The 15,929-nt window shown below is 47.7% G+C and overlaps 1 protein-coding gene across 1 annotated transcript in view; it reads left to right on the plus strand.

The window, feature by feature from the left end:
• RYR1 (ryanodine receptor 1) overlaps nucleotides 1–15,929 on the plus strand; it is a 158,709-nt gene that overhangs the window by 111,363 nt on the left and 31,417 nt on the right. The window contains exons 84-88 of the mRNA XM_033226095.1: nucleotides 475–563; nucleotides 662–790; nucleotides 901–1,005; nucleotides 3,587–3,668; nucleotides 6,326–6,513. Of these exons, the coding sequence (XP_033081986.1) occupies nucleotides 475–563; nucleotides 662–790; nucleotides 901–1,005; nucleotides 3,587–3,668; nucleotides 6,326–6,513 (593 nt within the window). The remainder of the gene's footprint in view (nucleotides 1–474; nucleotides 564–661; nucleotides 791–900; nucleotides 1,006–3,586; nucleotides 3,669–6,325; nucleotides 6,514–15,929) is intronic.

The raw sequence follows: 15,929 nt of genomic DNA on the forward strand, positions 1-15,929 counted from the left end.
TTTTGACAAGGTCTCCTCCATTGCCCAGGTTGGAGTACTGTGGCATGATCATAGCTCACTGCAGCCTTGACCTCCTGGGTTCAAGTGATCCTCCCACCTCAGCCTCCCGGGTAGCTGGAACTATAGGTGTGAGCCACCATGTCCGACCAATTTTCAAATTTTTTGTTGAGACCAGCCCAGGCTGGTCTCGAACTCCTGACCTCAAGCATCCCTCCCACCTCAGCCTCCCATAGTGCTGGGATTACAGGCATGAACCACCCGGCCAGTATTTTTAGATAAATGAATAAATGATCATCTTTCTTTCTCTGACACATAGTAAATACTTCATAGTTATTAAATAAATTGATGATGATATGCCTTCTGGCATACCACAGGCACTCAACACATGAGTATTGCATAAATGAATAAATGACCCACTGTTCATCTCCCCTAGCACATGGGAGGTGCTGGATAAATGACTTTTCATCTCACCAGATTTCCAGAACTACCTACGGACACAGACAGGGAACACGACCACTATTAACATCATCATCTGCACGGTGGACTACCTCCTGCGGCTGCAGGTGAGGACGTGAGACGGCCCATATGTGACTTGGGTCGGGGGCTGCAGGGCCACGGTCGGCCCCAGCACCCCCTCACACCCTGCCCGCCCCCTCCTCAGGAATCCATCAGCGACTTCTACTGGTACTACTCGGGCAAGGATGTCATTGAAGAGCAGGGCAAGAGGAACTTCTCCAAAGCCATGTCGGTGGCTAAGCAGGTGTTCAACAGCCTCACTGAGTACATCCAGGTAGGGCGCTCCCCCTGGGGCGGGAGTGGGAAGGGAGGGGGTCCCGCATCGCGATCCCTGATCCCTTCCCAGGGATTCCCTTCCCGCTCACACGGTCCTCTGCCTCCCAGGGCCCCTGCACCGGGAACCAGCAGAGCCTGGCGCACAGCCGCCTATGGGACGCAGTGGTGGGATTCCTGCACGTGTTCGCCCACATGATGATGAAGCTCGCTCAGGTTCGAGCCCCTGCGGTCTCCATCCACCTGCTTCTGGGCGTCCCCCAAGTGGTCCATTTCCAAGTCTTGCCCCACTGGTCAGTTTGTCACCCAAGTGCTCCCGGCATGTTCCAGACTGGTTCCCTCTCAGTGGCCAAATCCATCCTCTTTCTGGATTGGCTCCCTGCATGACCCTGCCTCCTCCTGTGCCCCGCCCCACCAATCAGCTGGTTTTCCATCCACGCTTCCATTGATCTGACGTGTTGGCCCCGCCCCAATGGCCAGAGCTCCTCTATGATTGGTTGCTGTTTTTCTCTCCGATGAGGTCATCTCAGATGTAGACAGTCCTTGGGCTAGGATGGGGCTGGCTTCTAGATTCGAGCCTGGGGCTGAGGAAGGGTTTTGCTTCTTTATCTTGCTTGCGGCAGATGACACCCATATCAGGCATTCATGATGTAAGGTCCCTGTTGAGCACCATCTCCCGTCTTCATAATCCTTGTGTTCCTCTTTCCCTCACCCCTTTGCAGCCTTGCCAATGTCTCATGAACACTTAATCCATTTGCTCTGCCTCTGTCTGGTAACCGTATTCAAGGCTGCCATATACCGTTCCACAGGTTGTTCACTGCACAAAGGCACAACCTCTGAGGGCATCCACATCCTACACATCAGTGTATTTTTACAGTACTTTAGTTTTCCAGCAGATGGCAGTACAGTATCCAGCATATTATAACTTCCCCACAGGAAGTGTTTTAGAGGGCGCCTTTTTTTCTAATCTGCCCAAAGATGCCCCAGGGGCTGGCAGAAACCCTAACTGGTTGTCATCTGACTTTTGAAAAGGAGTTAAACTTAGTATGCAATTCCTGCGTGTCACAGCAGCTGAAATTGTGCTGTTGGTATCATCATAAAATTCTAGAGAATATTGGTATCATCGTGTAGAATTCCAAATCCTGCAGGACTAATTCATCCCCCACCATCTAGTCTAGGTCGCAAAAGCTAGAAATCCAATGCAAAGTGGTGGCTTAAGAAAAATAAAAATAAAGAATTTATCAGTTCATATCACAGATCCAGGGCTTAGAGTGATGTCAGCAGAACTGTCCCCTCTTTGACTGCATTTGGAAGCAGGCTGTCTCCCTGGGCTGGAGAAAATGATGCCTTAGGCTCCTATCCACCCTACTCTTAACAGCCCCAGAGGGAAGAGAGCTCCTCCTTCCTGAGTGCTCCAAGAAAAAAAAAAAAAACCCTGAGATTCTCTCTGACTGGCCTATTGGGTCACATGTCCATCCCTGAACCAATCATCATAGCCTTGGGAAAGAAAGCTCTGATTGGTCAGGCCTGGTCATATACCCACCCATAAAACCAGGAGGTTAGGGTTAGTCCCATGTACTCTGACTGTGGGATGGGGGACACCGCAGGCAAAAATTGAGGAATTGTTAAGAGAGGAGAGGGACTGAATCATGGGTAGGCACAAAGCACAGGCGCCCACCCACTGTAGGGTCTTGAGATTAGGAGTGTCAGGACCTTAGACCCAGAATGCAGAGCTTTGGAACTGTGGAAATATATTAGGATTGGAATCAACAACTCGTAGAACTAGCATGGGAGCAAAGGACCCTTACCTCTCATTTATCTGGTATCGTCCACTCCCCTCTCCATTTTATTTGGTGGAACCATATGAAATTATCACTTTGGACCTGGCACGGTGGCTCATGCCTGTAATCCCAGCACTCTGGGAGGCCAAGGTGGATGGATCACCTGAGGTCAGGAGTTTGAGACCAGCCTCACCAACACGGAGAAATCCCGTCTCTGTTAAAAATAAAATATTAGCTGGGCGTGGTGGCGCATGCCTGTAATCCCAGCTACTTGGGAGGCTGAGGCAGGGGAATCGCTTGAACCTGGGAGGTGGAGGTTGCAGTAAGCCAAGATCGTGCCATTGCATTCCAGCCTGGGTAACAAGAGCAACACTCTGTCTCAAAAAGAAATGACCACTTTGTGAGTCAAAAGTGATCACATGTTGGCAATTTTATGTGACTCATCCTAACATAAGTAGGGGCCATGAGGCAAAACTTTGTGTTGGAGGTTTCTATGGACCCTACACCGTGGCCCCATGTTCCCCGCAGACGGCTTACCAGGAAGCACATGGCTGTCTCCGCAGCCTTCCTCCTGAACCCAGAGTCCCACTCTTGCCATCACACATTATATTCAACATACATCTGTCAAGCCCACCATAGGCCAGGCACAGTGCTGGGCTCACATCCCTTCCTAGACCTGGGTCTCTGTCACCAGTGTTCGTCTCTGTCTGTCTCTGTCTGTCTGCCCCAAATGTCTGCCCCGCAAGCCTCCCAGTCCTCCTTGTCTGCCAGCCTTCCCACTACCCATCACCTATTGGGCCCTTCCCCCAAGTTCCAACCCCACCCCCACAATCTTGTCTCTCTGCCCCTTCCCCTGCTTCCGAGGAACATGTCTGGACTCGGGTCCCCTCGGAGGTAAGAGGGGAGAAAACAGGGGTTTAGATCCAGCTGGGTAGGTGTGGAGGGGAGAAGCAACAGAGGTGGGGGAGGTGTCTGCAGAGACCAGCCCTCACTGAGCTGGGATGCGGGGTCTCCAGGACTCAAGCCAGATCGAGCTGCTGAAGGAGCTGCTGGATCTGCAGAAAGACATGGTGGTGATGCTGCTGTCATTACTAGAAGGTAAACACCCAGGAGTGAGGGGGAGGGGACGGTAAAGAGGTTCAGAGAAGCCTGAGAATGGCCCTCAGAGACCCAGGAGACCCTAACTCTCAACCCCATCCGACATCACGTCAGGATCCATGGGTTGGTGAAGAAGCCATAATAGGCCAGATGCGGCGCCTCACGCCTGTAATCCCAGCACTTTAGGAGGCCTGGGCGGGTGGATCACTTGAAGTCAGGAGTTTGAGACCAGCCGGGCCAACATGGTGAAAACCCGTCTCTCAGGCCGGGCGCGGTGGCTCAAGCCTGTAATCCCAGCACTTTGGGAGGCCGAGAGGGGGCGGATCACGAGGTCAGGAGATCGAGACCATCCTGGCTAACGCGGTGAAACCCCGTCTCTACTAAAAAAACAACAACAAAAAAAAACAAAAAACAAAAAACTAGCCGGACGAGGTGGCGGGTGCCTGTAGTCCCAGCTACTCGCGAGGCGGAGGCAGGAGAATGGCGTAAACCCGGGGGGCGGAGCTTGCAGTGAGCTGAGATCCGGCCACTGCACTGCAGCCTGGGCGACAGAGCGAGACTCCGTCTCAAAAAAAAAAAAAAAAAGAAAACCCTTCTCTACTACAAATACAAAAATTAGCTGGGCATGGTGGCGTGTGCCTGTAATCCCAGCTACTCAGGAGGCTGAGGCAGGAGAATCGCTTGAACCTGGGAGGCGGAGCTTGCAGTGAGCCATTGCACTATAGCGTGGGCGACAAAAGCAAAACTCCGGTTCAAAAAAAAAAAAATCAGAAGGTTCCCTTTAAATATCAAGATGTCCAGCTTTTCTTGGAAAACTGTAAGCTTCAGTGACCCTGGGTCCACATTCTTACATGGCAAAAATTAGCTGGATTAGATGAAATAACTTAATTATATCAATGTTAGATCTCTAGATGCTCATGATAGCATGGTGATTATATTAAACAATGTCCTTGTCTTTTAGAACATAGACACCGAAATGTTTAAGACTAAAAGGACCTGATATCTGCAGCTTACTCTCAAATTGTTCAGAAATAAAATATACGGAGAGAAAGAGAATTATAAAACAAATGAGATGCAGGGTGCAGCACGTGCCTGTAATCCCAGCACAAGGGTCGCTTGAGCCCAGCAGTTTAAGACCAGCCTGGGCAATGTGGTGAGACCCTGTCTCTACAAAAAATACAAAAATTAGCCTAGTATGGTGGTGTGTGTCTGTAGACCCAGCTACTTGGGAGGCTGAGGTGGGAGGGTCACCAGAGCCCGGGAGGTCCAGGCTGCAGTGAGCTGTGATCGCAACATTGCACTCCAGCCTGGGTGACAGAGCCAGACCCTATCTCAAAAAAACAAAACCCAAAAACAAACCAAATGTGGCAAAAGATAAACAATTGATTAATGTGGATATATGAGGATCCCTTACACTATTCTTGCAGCTTTTATATAAATGTGAAATTACATTTAAAAATTTTTTTTTTTTTTTTTTTTTGAGACGGAGTCTCGCTCTGTTGCCCAGGCTGGAGTGCAATGGCGTGAACTCGGCTCATTGCACCCTCCGCTTCCAGGTTTCAAACGATTCTCCTGCCTCAGCCTCCTCTTGAGTAGCTGGGATTACAGACACACGCCACCGCATCCGGCTAATTTTTGTATTTTTAGTAGAGGCAGCGATTCACCATGTTGGTCAGGCTGGTCTCGAACTCCTGACCTCGTGATTGACCTGCCTCAGCCTCCCAAAGTGCTGGGATTACAGGTGTGAGCCACCGCACCCAGCCTACATTAAAATTTTAAAAATACAAAAATAAACTAGAGTCAAGCTTCAGCTGCTGCCTTTAGAGGGAGTGTGGGATCTCAGTTTGCCAATCTCCACCTCTCCTTGCTGCTTACCATTGGCTGGCCTCAGTCTTCTGTGGACCCGCCTGACTGTGTGGACTCGTGGAAGCTTTAGCTGTGTAAGCCCTCAGGTCATGCAGCTCTCAGTTCAAATCCATTCTCCTCGCTTTACTGGCTATGTAACTTCGAGTGTATGAGTTTCTCTATGTCTCAGTTTCTTCCTCTGTAAAAACAGAGAGTCACTCACTTCCCTTTTTGTGTGATTGTGCCAGGGTAGCATTTGGCACCTACCTTTAGCATACGTCATCATTATCTTTTTTTTTTTTTTTTTTTTTTTTTGAGACAGAGTCTCACTCCATCACCCAGGCTGGAGTGCAGTGGCACGATCTCAGCTCTGCAACCTCCGCCTCCCAGGTTCAAGCAATTCTCGTCTCAGCCTCCCAAGTAGCTGGAATTACAAGCACATGCCACCACGCCCAGCTAATTTTGTACTTTTAGTAGAGACAGGGTTTCACCATGTTGGCCAGGCAGGTCTCAAACTCCTGGCCTCAAGTGATCCACCCACCTCGGTCTCCCAGAGTGCTGGGATTACAGGCGTGAGCCACCGCGCCCGACCTGACATCATTACCTTTACTGGGAGAGGTGGGCAAAGGCGGGATCAGCCAGGTTGGCACAGGAGGCTGACGCGGGTCAGGAAGGGACCCGTGGAGGGGAGGCTGCGGCTGGCCAGGGACACTCCAGCAGCGTGGTGGCTCCTGGGCTGGAAAGAGAAGCAAGCTTCGTGGGGTCCCGGAAGGGAGTGTCCGCCGGCCACACTGACCTGGGGCTGCCTGCAGGGAACGTGGTAAACGGCACGATCGCCCGGCAGATGGTGGACATGCTCGTGGAATCCTCGTCCAATGTGGAGATGATCCTCAAGTTCTTCGACATGTTCCTGAAACTCAAGGACATTGTGGGCTCTGAAGCCTTCCAGGACTACGTAACGGATCCCCGTGGCCTCATCTCCAAGAAGGACTTCCAGAAGGTGGGTGCGGCACATCGTGTGGGCCCAGGACTTGGATGGGGTTGCCAAGGGCCAGCCATGCCCTTCTGGCTGCCTGCTTCAGGAAGAGACATCTCTGCAAGCCTCATTTTCCTTATTTGTAAAATGAGGATAAAATAGTCCTTGGGTTATAGGTGTTCTGTTTTGTTTTGTTTTGTTTTGTTTTGGATGGAGTCTCGCTCAGTCGCCCAGGCTGGAGTTCAGTGGCGCGATCTTGGCTCACTGCAAGCTCCGCCTCCCGGGTTCTCACCATTCTCCTGCCTCAGCCTCCCGAGTAGCTGGGACTACAGGCACCCGCCACGACGCCCAGCTAATTTTTTATATTTTTAGTAGAGACGGGGTTTCACTGTGTTAGCCAGGATGGTCTCGATCTCCTGATCTCATGATCCGCCCGCCTCAGTCTCCCAAAGTATTGGGATTACAGGCGTGAGCCACCACGCCCGTCCGTATTCTGTTTTATTTTATTTTAGAGACAGGGTCTTTCTCTGTTGCCCAGGCTGGAGTGCAGTGGCATGATCATAGCTCACTGCAGCCTTGACCTCCTGGGCTTAGGCAATACTCCTGCCTCAGCCTCCTGAGTAGTTGGGACTACAGATGTGTGACATCACGCCTGGCTGATTTTTAAGTTTATTTTTTGTAGAGATGATGTGGTCTCACTACATTGCCCAAGCTTCTCTTGAACTCTTGGGCTCCAACAATTCTCCTACCTCCACCTCCCAAAGTGCTGGGATTATAGGCATGAGCCAACTCACTCAGCAACTTGGGTTATTTTTAGGATCAAATGCATTAACACAAATGAGAAGCATTATTACTGTTATCTTTATTAATAGTCATAACGTTATCATTATTGTGAATAGGCATCAGTTATTCCATCGATAAACATTTGCTGGCTTTCTTCTCTATGTGGGGCCTGTGGTGACTCTATCAACCCATCAATGACCAAGATAGACACAGCCCGTGCTTTCATGGGTTTATAGTCTAATGGGGGAGGCAGTCACTAACTAGACCATTCCAGGTCTAAATAATGAGGCTGCTAGGAGGAAAGTGCTGGAACATCCTTATTCAGGAACCCACTCATACTCCTGTAACCACCTCTCCCATCCTAACTCTCCATCTTTTGTTAACACAGCCCTGGGCAAGTCACTCTCTTCTCTGAGCCTCAGTTTCCTCCTCTGTAAAATGGGTATAGGATAATCACATTAACCACTAACTATTGGCAGAGTGCGGTGGTTCATGCCTATAATCCCAGCAATTTGGGAGGCCCAGGTGGGAGGATCGCTTGAGCCCAAGAGTTTGAGATCAGCCTGGGCAACATAGTGAAACCCTGTATCTATAAAAATAAAAATAAAACAACTATTAACTATTGTGAGGATGGGCAGTGTGGGCAGTACCTGGAATATGGTGAGTGCTCAAGAGATGTTAGCTACTATTACTACTCCCAGATCTTTGCTGTTACCATTTTGTCAACTTTTTATTTTGAAATAACTTCAAGTTTATAGAGAAGTTGCAAGAACAGCACATAGAATTGCTGAATACCCTTCACCCATGTTGCCCAAATGTTTTCTATTTACTCCATCATGATTTCCCTTTCTTTTCTTTTCTTTTTTTTTCTGAGACAGAGTTTTGCTCTTGTTGCCCAGGCTGGAGTGCAGTGGTGCGATCTCAGCTCAGTGCAACCTCCGCCTCCTGGGTTCAAGCGATTCTCCTGCCTCAGCCTCCTGAGTAGCTGGGATTACAGGCATGCACCACCATGCCCAGCTAAAATTTTGTTTGTTTGTTTGTTGTATTTTTAGTAGAAACGGGATTTCACCATGTTGGCCAGGCTGGTCTTGAACTCCTGGCCTCAAGTGATCTGCCTGCCTCGGCCTCCCAAAGTGCTGGGATTAGAAGCACAAGCCACCTCGCCTGACCGATTTCCCTTTACTTTCAAACACTTCAGTGTGTATCTCCTGAGAACAAATTCATTCTCCTGCCTAACTACAGGACAGTTATGCTAATCAGGAAATTAACATTGGCACAATGCTGCTATCTAATCCCAGACCTTATTCAGTTTCCCTTGTTGAAGAAATTTCTTTTGTCAATGTCTTTTCTTTGCCAAACCAGAACCAGGGATTGCATTGAGGTACTGAGGTATTCTGTTTTCCTCCTTCAGTCTGGAACTGTGCCTGGGTGTGTCTTTATCTTTCCCGCTGTGTTTGAAGAACACAGGCGAGCTGTTTTGTAAAATGTCGTTCAGTGTGGGTTTGTGTGAGTTTTCATCATTATTAGACTAGGGTTATGCATCTTTTGCAGGAATATTAGAGAAGTGATGTGTCCTCAGTGTGATGTATTAGGAGGCACATGTAGTTTCATCCCGTTACTCTTTATTTACTTATTTATTTGTTTTTAGAGTCAGAGTCTTGCTCTATTGCCCAGGCTGGAGTGCAGTCCAACAATTCTAGCTCACTGCAGCCTTGACCGCCTGGGCTCAGGCCATCCTCCTGCCCCAGCCACCTAAAGTGCTGGGATTACAGGTGTGAGTCACTGCACCTGGCCAGTGTCTCTTCCCATTACTGTTGTTAACTTGGAAGGCTTGGTTAACTCGGTGTACACCAGGGGCTCCACGATGAAGTAACTGTTATTCCCTTTGGAATCAATAAGTGTCTTGTGAGGACATACTTTGAGGCTATGTAAATATTCTGCTCACTGCAGGGTCAGCATCCATTGATGATTCTTGCCTGAAACAATTATTCCTCTAGTAGCTGACAAATGTTGGTTTTCTCATTTCACCATATGCTTTACCATTATTAGGCACCATTTCAATGTAAGAAAGAGTGTTTCCTTCTTGTCCATTTCATTTGCTCATTCATCCATTCATTTACATCAGTGTGGATTCATGGCTTTTTTTTTTTTTTTTTTTTTTTTTTTGAGACGGAGTTTTGCTCTTGTTGCCCAGGCTGGAGTGCAATGGTGTGATCTTGGCTCATCACAACTTCCACCTCCTGGGTTCAAGCAATTCTCCTGTCTCAGCCTCCCAAGTCGCTGGGATTACACCCACCACCACGCCTGACTAATTTTGTATTTTTAGTGGAGACGGGGTTTCACCACATTGGTCAGGCTGGTCTCGAACCCCCGACCTCAAGTGATGGTCAGGCTGGTTTCGAACTCCCAACCTCAAGTGATCCACCCGCCTCAGCCTCCCAAAGTGCTGGGATTACAGGCATGAGCCACTGCACCTGGCCCATGGCTTCTTATTCTATGGGTTGCAACTGTGACTGGCCATCTGCACTTCTGTAAGCTCAGGGTTCCCTGAGTTAAAATCAAAGCTCCCCATGCCTTCCAGTTGTTCCCCAAGAGCCTCCCTGTGTCTCTCTGCTTCTCAACCACGCCTTGCAAGAGTCATCTGCCCTTGATCCTCCGTTCTCACCTCCCACTCCTTCCCTGATTCGAGGCTTGCCGGCTTCCGTCCCTGTCAGGCTCCTGAAACTCCTCTGACCAAGATCATCAGGGACCTCTTTACCTCTGACTCTCCCCTCTGGCTTGTCGTCTTGGCAGCCTTTGTCACAGCCGGCCTTTTCCTTTCCCTCCCCAACCCTGAGGGGCAATGCCTGCTCCCCTGACCCTGAGCCTCACATCCCTGGGACTCTGCCTCCCAGACAACCCCTCGTAGCCTCTTACCCGTCGCTGTGCCTGAGCCCTCCACCTTCATGAAGAGCTCATAGTTACCATATTCTCACTCTGTGCCATGCGTATCAGTGAATTCGCTCATTTAGTCCTTATGGCAACCCTACATGGTAAGGACTGCTTTTTTGTTTTGTTTTGCTTCTTTGAGACAGGGTCTTGCTCTGTCAGTCAGGCTGGAGTGCAGTGGCATGATCACAACTCACTGTAGCCTCGGCCTCCTAGGCTCAGGTGATCCTCCTACCTTAGCCTCCCAAGTAACTGGGACTCCAGGTGTGCACCACCACACCCAGATAATTTTTTTGGTTGTTTATTTATTTATTTATTTTAGAGATGGGGTTTCACATGTTGCCCTAGCTGGTCTTGAACTCCAGGACTGGAGCAATCAGCCTACCTCAGGCTTCCAAAGTGCTGGGATTACCAGCATAAGCTACCGTGCCCAGCAGGACAGCTTTTTTTTTTTTTTTTTTTTTTTTTTTTCCTGAGACGGAGTCTCACTCTGTTGCCAGGCTAGAGTATAGTGGTGTGATCTTGGCTCACTGCAAACTCCGCCTCCCAGGTTCAAGCGATTCTCCTGCCTCAGCCTCTTGAGTTGCTGGACTACAGGCGCCTGCCACCACGCCCAACTAATTTTTGTATTTTTAGTAGAGACGGGGTTTCCATGTTGGCCAAGGTGGTCTCGATCTCTTGACCTCGTGATCCGCCTGCCTCAGCCTCCCAAAGTGCTGGGATTACAGGCATGAGCCACCGCGCCCGGCCACCAGGACTGCTTTTTCTTCCCATTTTATGGATGTGGAAACTGAGGCACAGGGAGATAAACGGACATGCTTAAGGTCACCCAGCTAATAAGTGACAAGGCTGGGGTTAGACCTCAGGTGGTCTGGCTCCAGAGTACACTGCCTCCAGATTCATCTGTTAATCTGGTCTAATCGATAGTCAGTGAGCACTTCCTGGGAGCTGGGCCCTGGTTGGGGGTCTCAGCCCTACTCTCGAGCCTGGCAGGTTTAGGGAGAGTCTGGGGTGACTACAAGAAAAGCCAAAAGCACTTGCAGGAGCTAAAATACACATGATTCATAATTGAAAATGAGTAATGATCTCTCTTGACTGGGGCTTCACAGATCACAGGGTTTAATGTCAGGTACCTGACATTTTACAGCTCAACATCTGTTACACAAAGTTACAATCTGCAACTGGTAAAAGTGTATTCATTTTATTTTTTGAATATATAATACGATTTTAAAAAATCAAAATATAGGCTGGGCACAGTGGCTCACACCTGTAATCTCAAACATTTTGGGAGGCCGAGGCAGGCAGATCACTTGAGGTTAGGAGTTCAAGACCAGCCTGGGCAACATGGCAAACTCCCGTCATCTCTACTAAAAATACAGAAATTAGCCAAGCGTGGTGGCAGGTGCCTGTAATCCCAGCTACTCAGGAGGCTAAGGTAGGAGAATCCCTGGAGCCTGGGAGACAGAGATTGCAGTGAGCTGAGATCGTGCCACTGCATTCCAACCTGGGCGGCAGAGTGTGATTACATCTCAAAAAAAAAAAAAATCAAAATATAGCCAGGTGCTGTGGCTCACACTGGTAATTCCAGCACTTTAGGAGGCCAAGGCAGGAGAATCGCTTGAGGCCAGGAGTTTGAGACCAGCCTGAACAATATAGCAAGACCCCATTGCCAAAAAAAAAAAAATTCAAAAAATTAGTTGGATGTGGAGGTGTGCACCTGTAGTCCCAGCTCCTCTGGAGGCTGACTGAGCTGGGAGGATCCTTTGAGCCCAGAAGGTCAAGGCTGCAGTGTGCCATGACTGTGCCACTGCATTCCAGCCTGGGCAACAGAGCACAAGACTTTGTTTCAAAAAATATATATCAAAATATAGCAAGGCGTGAAGTGAGACGTCTCACTCCTACTCTTTTCCAATCCATTCTTCCCCATATCTACCATGGTAAGCCCTTTCGTTTCTTTTGCATCCTTCCATCATTTTTTAAATGAAAATACAAACAGATATTCTTGTTTTTCTCATTTTGTACATAATAGGTATAATATCACTGGTCTGTATTATTTAACAACATATTCTGAAGATATAGGAAGCTTCCTCATTCTTTTTTACAGGTGTTCAATATTCCACACTGTATGTATATTATGGTTAATTTGCTATTCCTTGTTGATAGACAGTGGCTTTATTTCCTATGTTTTGCTATACAACCCATGTTGCGGTCAGGGCTGTCATGGATAGTTGCACACATTGTGCACTGCAACAAGGGTGTCATTTATACCACAGGCATTTTACATTTGTACATGTATTACTGCAGAGTTCTAGCAGATGGAGGGAAATGTGCTGAGGAAGGCTGTATTTGGGCCTAGAGTAATGCTGGCTTTAACAATTACTCTTGTTACACTTTGAGAGGCTGAGGCAGATGGATCACCCGAGGTCAGGAGTTTGAAACCAGCCTGGCCAACACAGTGAAACCCTATCTCTACTAAAAATGCAAAAAAATTAGCTGGTCATGGTGGCATGCACCTGTAATCTGAGCTGCTTGGGAGGCTGAGGCAGGAGAATCACTTGAACCTGTGAGGTAGAGGTTGCAGTGAGCTGAGATCGTGCCATTGCACTCCATCCTGGACAACAAAAGTCAAAGTCCATCTCAAAAAACAAGCAAACAAACAAAAACAATTACTCTTGTTATACAACATTCTGTAAATCATGTGTGATTCATCTCAGAGGATAAACTTCCAGAAATGGGATAGCTGGGTAAAAGGGTAAATGCATTTGTCATTTGGACAGACATTGCTCTCCATTTTTCTTTCTCATTAATAACATAAGAGTCGGCCGGGCGCGGTGGCTCAAGCCTGTAATCCCAGCACTTTGGGAGGCCGAGACGGGTGGATCACGAGGTCAGGAGATCGAGACCATCCTGGCTAACACGGTGAAACCCCGTCTCTACTAAAAATACAAAAAAAACTAGCTGGGCGAGGTGGCGGGCGCCTGTAGTCCCAGCTACTCGGGAGGCTGAGGCAGGAGAATGGCGTAAACCCGGGAGGCGGAGCTTGCAGTGAGCTGAGATCCGGCCACTGCACTCCAGTCCGGGAGACAGAGCGAGACTCCGCCTCAAAAAAAAAAAAAAAAAAAAAAAAAAAAAAAGAGTGTGCCTGTCTCCCCACAGCCTCGCCACCAGACTGCACTGTCAAATCTTTGGATTTTTGCCAATCTGATAGGTGAAAAACGGTATTGCAGTATAGTTTTAATTTTTTATTTTTTATTTTTTTTTTGAGACAGAGTCTTGCTCTGTTGCCCAAAGTAGAGTGCAGTGGTGTGATCTCAGCTCAATGTAACCTCTGCCTCACGGGTTGAAGCGATTCTCATACCTAAGCCTCCCAAGTAGCTGGGATTATAGGCATGTGCCACCACACCCAGCTATTTTTTTGTATTTTTAGTAGAGACGGGGTTTCACCATGTTGGCCAGTCTGGTCTCGAACTCCTGACCTCAGGTCATCCACCCGCCTTGGCCTCCCAAAGTCCAGATGCTTTTTCTGCCTTTCCATTGATATGAAAATCTACATTTAAAAAATGTAGCACTGTGGCCGGGCTCAGTGACTCACGCCTGTAATCCCAGCACTCTGGGAGGTTGAGGTAGGCGGATCACTTAAAGTCAGGAAACCCCTGTTTCTACTACAAAATGCAAAAATTACTTGGGCATGGTGGCATGCGCCTGTAATCCCAGCTATTCAGGAGGCTGAGGCAGAGAATTGCTTGAACCCAGGAGGTGGAGGTTACAGTGAGTCGAGATCGCACCACTGCACTCCTGCCTGGGCGACAGAACGAGACTCCGCTTCAAAAGAAAAAAAAAAAGTAGCATTGTTCTATAATTTCCCAAGTTCTTCATGGTTGGCAGAGTTCTTGACACTTTACAAATCACATCTTCAGTGATGAAGTACTTTGTAGATTTCAAAACATCTACTATAGTTTGGAAGGCGCTTTCTGGTGTTTGAAATCACATTTTATTTATTTATTTATTTAAAATTTTAATTATATTAACAGAGATGAGGTCTCTCTATGTTGCCCAGGCTAGTCTTGAACTCCTGGATTCAAGGGATCCTCCTGTCTCCGCATCCCAAAGTGCTGGGATTACAGGAATGAGTCACCTCACCCAACTGAAACCACATTTTAGGTTACTGATTTATTCCTGGTCAGTAAACAGTCTTGAGGTTATCTTTACTGTTTTCCCATCTGCAAATATAGGAAATGTCTTCCTTTTTAAAATATCTTTATTGAAATAGAATGTACATACCATAAAATCCACCCATTTAAAATGTACGGTTCAGTGGTTTATAGTGTGTTCACAGAATTGTAAAGCCATCACTGCAATCTAATTTTAGAACATTTTAATCATCCTTTGAAAAGGAACCCCATACCCGTTAGCAGTCATGTCCCATTTCTCCCACCCAGCTCCTGGTAACCACTCATCTTTCTGCCTGTATAGATTTGTCTGTTCTGAACACTGCATATAAATGGTATCATAAAATATATATGGTCTTGGCCAGACACAGTGGCTCACGCCTGTAATCCCAGCACTTTGGGAGGTCCAAGAGGGTGGATTGCTTGAGCCCAGGTGTTTGAGAAGAGCCTGGGCAACATGGCGAAACCCTGTCTCCACTAAAAATACAAAAAATTAGCTGAGTGCGGTGGCACATTCCTGTAGTCCTAGCTACTTGGGAGGCTGAGGTGGGAGGACCAAGAAGTTGAGGTTGTAGTGAGTCCTGAACACACCACTGCACTCCACTTCAGCCTGGGCAACAGAGAGAGACTCTGCCTCAAAAAAACAAACAAACAAACAAAATGCATGTGTGTGTGTATGTGTGGCCTTAAAAGACATTCCTTTTATTTGACAAACCACAATGTCATTATCACTCCTAACCAAAAATAAAATAGTACAAATAAAAAAATAATCACAGTCTTTAAATCATCAAGTATCTAGTCAGTGTGCAAATTTCCAAATCTCATAACTTTCACATAACTATCAGGATTTTTTGCAGCTTCTTTGAATCAGAATCCAAACAGGGGCCACCCATTGCAATTGGCTTGATACTTTTTAAAATCATCTTTCATCTCTTGCTTCCCTGCTATCATCTTTTCTTTTTCCTTGCAGTTTATGTCCTGGAGATCCAGGCTGTTAGTCCTGCAGATTTTTACTGTCCAACAGAAATACAATATGAACAATATATATTTTTTTTATTTTCTTTTTTTCTTTTTTTTTTGAGACAGGGTCTCGCTCTATTGTCCAGGCTGGAGTGCGGTGGGGCGATCTCAGCTCACTTCAACCTCCACCTGTCAGGTTCAGGTGATTCTCCTGCCTCAGCCTCCTGAGTAGCTGAGATTACAGGCATGCGCCACCACACCTGGCTAAGTTTTGTGTTTTTAGAAGAGACAAGGTTTCGCCATGTTGGCCAGGATAGTCTCGAACTCTTGGCGTAAAGTGATCTGCCCACCTCAGCCTCCCAAAGTGCTGGGATTACAGGCGTGAGTCATCATAATTTTAAATTTTATAATAGCCATGTGTTTTTTTGTTTTTTGTTTTTTGTTTTTTTGAGATGGAGTCTCGCTCTGTCGCCCTGGCTGGAGTGCAGTGGCCGGATCTCAGCTCACTGCAAGCTCTGTCTCCCGGGTTTACGCCATTCTCCTGCCTCAGCCTCCCGAGTAACTGGGACTACAGGCGCCCGCCACCTCACCCGGCTAGTT

This window comes from Trachypithecus francoisi, unplaced genomic scaffold, assembly GCF_009764315.1.
Source record: "Trachypithecus francoisi isolate TF-2019V2 unplaced genomic scaffold, Tfra_2.0 Lachesis_group12, whole genome shotgun sequence".
In the NCBI taxonomy this organism is placed as follows: Eukaryota; Metazoa; Chordata; class Mammalia; order Primates; family Cercopithecidae; genus Trachypithecus; species Trachypithecus francoisi.